The sequence below is a fragment of the Myotis davidii genome, unplaced genomic scaffold (assembly GCF_000327345.1).
Source record: "Myotis davidii unplaced genomic scaffold, ASM32734v1 scaffold826, whole genome shotgun sequence".
Taxonomy (NCBI): domain Eukaryota; kingdom Metazoa; phylum Chordata; class Mammalia; order Chiroptera; family Vespertilionidae; genus Myotis; species Myotis davidii.
In genome coordinates, this window is record NW_006297142.1 from 242275 (window position 1) to 247738 (window position 5464).

General features: G+C 61.8%; 1 protein-coding gene across 1 annotated transcript in view; it reads right to left on the bottom strand.

Moving 5' to 3' along the window:
* Window positions 1-4864, bottom strand: part of SYT7 (synaptotagmin 7) — a 24563-nt gene extending 19699 nt beyond the window's left edge. Inside the window, exons 1-2 of the mRNA XM_015569809.1 lie at window positions 4772-4864; window positions 2978-3641 (exon numbers count right to left, since the gene is read on the bottom strand). Coding sequence (XP_015425295.1) covers window positions 2978-3641; window positions 4772-4864 — 757 coding nt within the window. The remainder of the gene's footprint in view (window positions 1-2977; window positions 3642-4771) is intronic.
* Between the last annotated feature and the right edge of the window lie 600 nt (window positions 4865-5464).

The window sequence follows — 5464 nt, forward strand, 5'->3', positions numbered from 1 at the left end:
TCCAAAGGTCTTAAAAAATTAGTGTTGCTTTCAAATGGACAGATGATCTAGGAACTGGGAAGCAGCGAATCATCATTAAGCACTACCCTTAAAGCCAAATTAAAACCTGTGTAAGCACTGCTTTATTAGAATCAGAACTATGCAACTCCCTGGAGCTTAGGGTCAGAAGATGGGAGTTTGAGTTTGCGCTCAATCATTTAGGGCAAGCAGTGACACCTCAGACTCACGTGTATTGATTGGTAAAGTGGGCCTAGTTGCAATGGTGTCTGCCCCTATGAACTGTCATGTCTTTTTCTTTTTTTAAATATATTTTCATTGATTTCAGAGAGGAAGGGAGAGGGAGGGAGAGGTGGAAACATCAATGATGGGAGAGAATCATGGATCTGCTGCCTCTTGCACGCCCCACACCGGGGATCAAGCCCACAACCTGGGCACGTGCCCTGACCAGGAATCGAACTGTGACCTCCTGGTTCATGGGTTGAGGCTCAACCACTGAGCCACACCAACCACGCTCTCTTGTCCTTCTTACAGATGAGGAGACTGAGGCTCAGATGGCTTCCATCACTGGCCCCCTGTCCCACGGCTAATGCGGAGCAGCACTGAGACTATTCAAGTCCCTGCGCCTCCCTCATCCGAGCCTGGGCACCTCTTGCCTAGACAGTCTCAAGAGCCTCCACACCGCCCTGCCCTGCCCTGCCCGCTTGCCCCTGCAGCCCGCTCTCCCGGGCGGCCAGAGTGAGCTTTCAAAAATAGAAATCGCATCATAACACTCTGCCTCAAGCCTCTCAGAGGCTCCCAGGGCACTTAGAATGAAAGCCGCGCCTGCCCTGGCTCCAAACCCTCCTGCCACTTGGCCTGCTGTCCCCTCCCTCCAGGCTCGTGCCCACTCTCCGCTCAATGACTGGGCTCCAGCCGCCCGCCTCCATCCCCCCTCCCGCCTGGCGGCCCTCCAGGCGCCCTGCTTTCTTTCCTGACATCCCCGATGGGGTCAGGTCCCCGGTTTATACTCCACACTTTCCTTTAGCTGCGATAGAGATCTGTCTGTCTGTGTCCTCAAGTCTGGCTCGCTCACTAGGAAGGCCTCTCTGTCCTCAGCCCCCGGGCCCAGCATCTGACTGTTTCTGGCACGTAGTGGGCACTCGATAGATATTTGTTAAGCGAATCAATCGCTGAACAAGTGCGTAAGTGCCGGTGGAATGGCCCGGCAGAGCAGGAGTGTGCCGGGTGCAGGGGGAGCTGAGGCCCGAGGGGGGCGGGGGAGGAGCTGGATGGATGGAGAAGGTGCTGGGGAGCCAGGGGCAGGCCTGAAGCTGGAGTCATTGGGAGGCTTCGCTGGAGGAGGGACTGGCCTGCGAGGTGCAGGGGGCGCAGACCAGCCTGGAGGCCTGAGGGGATCGGACCCCGATCCAGGGTATGAACTGGAAGGAGTGAGGACACAACAGCTTCGCCGGACCGATGGAGAAGGAAGGGCTCTGGAGGGTCCCGGCACCTTCAGCCCCCGACGCCAGACGCACAGAGAAGCCCCTGACGGGAGGGGGCAGGTGCAGCAGAGGACGAAACCCTCTGTTCCGAACCTCCGGCCTCTCCGTGCCTCCAGGGCCCCTCCTCCTGCTGAGGGGCCTGTACCTGTCTGGTCCCCTCGGACACCTCGGGGCCTTGCCCAGGTGACCTGGGCATTTCCTCGGGTGAAACGCATGACGGGGGATCTGGCAATGTTGGAGGCTCCGAGAGGCCCTTGCATGTGCGTTAGCTCCGTCAACACCGCAGGAGGCAGGCCGCTGTGTGCAAACTCCTATTCACCCGTCACAGCCCCTCTCGAGTGGCCCTTCTTCTGGGAAATGCCCTTCACCACCACCAAGGGGCGCTCATACCGGGCTTCTGCAGCTCCTGCCAGCAGCGCATGGCTTCGCTATTACATGTCTATGTCCTCCATTAGACCAGGGTGCCTCGAGGGCCACAGTTCAGCTCTGCACCCGCCTCTCGCCCCGACCCAGGAAAATGTTGGCTCAGAGTTAATGCTCGATAAATATTTGCAGCAGGGACCGGCGGATTGGGGCTCTGTCCATAAACGTTGCCCCACTAACTGGCTCCGTACCCCTCCAGATGGCTGAGCCTCTTGCTGGCTGTACCATCTCTGCACTGACCCCCACGCTGAAACACAGGGGCACCCGTGCGCTCCCGGTCAATGACTTGCTTAGGGGTGAGCTGGCTGCCACCTCGCAGAAGAGTGGGGTGCCAGATGGCTGGGGCGCCAGGTGGCAGAGTCCCTGGGGTGCACTTGGGAGGTTCTGAGAGCCAGGGAACCCGGGTTTGCTCTCACTGGTGGAGCAGGGCTGTGGGGAAAGGGCTATGGCTTCTCTCAGTCAGCCGGGCACCCAAAGGGCCTGGGGCAGGAATCACGCCCTGATCGCACACCGGCTTCCTGGTGACTGGGAATCCTCGGGAGAAGAGCTAAAGAGGGCCCGGCAGGAGACAGGAAGGGCATTCGCCCCAGATGCTTCTACAATCTGCTGATTTCCTGACTGCAAACCAAGGCGCAGGGAGGCTCAGGGACTCGCCCAGGTCACACAGCTAGTAAGCGGCAGAGCTGGGATCCCAACCCAGGAAGCCAGGGCCGTCACCTGTGCTCTTCACCACCAGACTATGGCCGCTCCAGCCGCCCCAGCCCTGCACCCTGTGGGCGCCTCCCTTCCTGCCTGCCCCCCTCCACGCGAGTTCTGCGTTTGAGCGGAACACCCAGCTTTCCTCCTCGGCCTCCGGCTGTGAGGCCGGCCCCACTCGGCGCCACAGCCCAATCCCAGCGAGACGCACATGCAGCAGGTTAGCTGGGCAAGACACGTGCTGTGGGGCGTGTGCAAGCGCGTGCAGGCATGCTCCTGGGTGCGTATCTGAGCATGTGCATGTGTGCCCGTGGCCACGTGTGCACAGGCGTGGGGCGACCGGGCAGGCGGGCGGGCGGGCGCGGCTCCAGCCTCACCTTCAAAGAGGAAGGTCTCATTCCAGTGGGGGTTCAGGTTCTTCCTCTTCACCTTGGTCTCCAGCTTGTGCTTCTTGTCGGGCAGCAGGTAGATCTTGACGAAGGGGTCGCTGGTGCCGCTGAAGTCCTTGGCCGGCAGCTCCTGGGCCTTCATGATCTTCACGGTGAGCGTGGACTCCTGGAAGTTGTAGCCGACGCTGAACTGGATGCGGCCCAGGTTCTCCCGGCTGCAGCCCTCGTGGGCCTCGTCCTCCTCGGAGCCTGGAGAGAGCTGGTGGGGAGAGGCCGGCGGGGTTGGGAGGGTTCTGCTCCCGGAGCCCCCACTGCAGCCCAGCCCTGTTAGGAGGCCTCTCGCGCCCCAAACCCGGCCAGAGCTGGGAGCTGCTCTGTCCCTCTGGTCACCATGGGGCTCGGGAGGCGCCCACCTCCACACCCAGGTGAAGATGTCCGACGGGCGGGAGCCTTGCGCAGGCTCACAGGGGGAGCAAGAGAGGGCGCAGCTGCTCGGCTCCCGTCTCCTGAACCCCAGGGCAGTGTGTGCCCCACTCCCCAGCCTCACCTGGATGTCCGCTGCCCTCCCTGCTCCACCCCAGGCTGCCCCGGCCTCCAGCGGGGAGGGGGGACCCTTTCCTGGCTTTGTCACGCCACCCCCTCTTCCTGCCCCCTGTCAGGGGCTTGGGCAGGCAGAACAGGGTGCTTCGGACCGGGCCTGCCCAGAAGCCACCTCCTTGCCTCCCAGGCCTCCCAGGCGCCAGCTCAGCATCTGTCCCGACGCTTCCGCAAGACACGTGGCATGTGGTTCTGGATGGACATTTATTAGCGCACCCAGGGGTGCACACGGAACACGGATTCAAACAGGGGTCCCTGCCCAGGGGGCTCACAAGCTAAACGAGACACAACAGACACGTACACACAGGACACGAACACAGGGCGTGGGGCACCTTCCAGGCAGGCAGATGGTAAAGGAGGGCCGGGCACAGCGTGGTCAAGCATCGCCCTTCGGGGTGTCTCCGTGGGGAGCCGGGAGAGCGGAGGCGGCCCAGGATGGCGTGCCGAGCCCAGGAGGGACCCAGGAGAGAGCCCCGGGGGGCCGTGGACCGGCACCGGGAGGGAAGGGCCCATCTGTGTGGATGACAAGGGGTCTGACGACGTGGGGGCAGGAGAACGCGGCAGGAAGGCCAGGAGGCCCGGAGCCCATGGCTGGAGGCTGTCCCTCGGCTGGCGAGCTGTCCCTGCTGGAGGCTGGTTCCCGGGGCCATCGCCCCGTACAGGGCTCCGGGGAGGGCCCTCTGAGCTACTTACCTGACCCGTGGGCCCCCTCCAATCTCCAGGGCAGAGATCAGAAGAAGAAAGAAACCACCACCTTTTCACTGGCGTTTACACAGGCTGCCAGACATGGTGGGTAGGGAGAGGGTGTGCAGCTTCCCGTGGGGATCTCAATGTGCAGGACGCAGCTGCTGGCCAGGGGCCGGGGCGCGATGCCCCCCTCCCTCTGGGGTGGACACGTGACAACCGAGGGCCCTCACTCCCTCGTGCCCGTAACATGGGTAGCACCGTCCTGAGGTGCCCTGAGAGCGACAGGCGCTGTGTCCCTGGCGGCCTGGGGAGGGGCGGCCGGATGGTCATCGCTCCTCTGTGGTCCTGAGGGCAGGAAGGAAAGGGTTCCCCACAGTGGTCAGGGCCCTGGCCCGTTCCCTCGGCTGGGCTGGCCGCGGGCTCTTTGGGTTGGAGAGACATTTCTAACCCGAAAGGATTAAACCAGAAAGGGCGGCGAGAAGCCGCAGGCCCAGCCACCCGCGGGAGCTCCTTGGGCGGGAAGGAGCCGCTGGCCTGAACATGCAGCTCAGCGAGTGGGAGTGCGGGCGGCAGTGGGGGAGGTCGGGGCATCTTGGGTTTGTCTGACCGCCTTGGAGGGTGGTGAGGGCCCCCTGGGAGACGGGTAAGGGGGTGTTGGACTAGGGGAGCTACAGGGGGCCCCTCAGACCTCACGGTGACTCCACTCCTAACAAGCGGGGCTTCAGGCTTGGGCCCGGGGCAGCGAGGGCTGATGTGCTAGATCCGAGGGCGGGGTCCAAGGGCCTCATTGCCAAGGTGACAAGATGAGGGGAGACTCCCAGGCCCAGGCTCCCCACCCCTCACCCCACTGCCTCTTCCCCTGGGAGGCGAGGGAGGGCTGGGACCCACGAGGAAACAGCCAAGGCCCTACTTTTCCACGATCCTTTATTAATCGGAACGGGCCGCGCCACAAAAGCGGGGCTCATTCCCACAAAAATATGATTTTGCAAAGAGGAAGTCTTGCTGGCTTAGAGGGTGCGTGTGGTGGAGAGTTGTTGTATGGTTCTTTTTTCCTTTTTTTTTTTGTTTTCCTTCGGTTTTTCTCCATCTCTCTTCAACTGCATATTTTCTTTTTGTGACAGTGGGTTTTTGTTTTGTGGTTATTCATTTTTTTATAAAACACTTGCGCTCAAGGACTCCAACACAACAAAA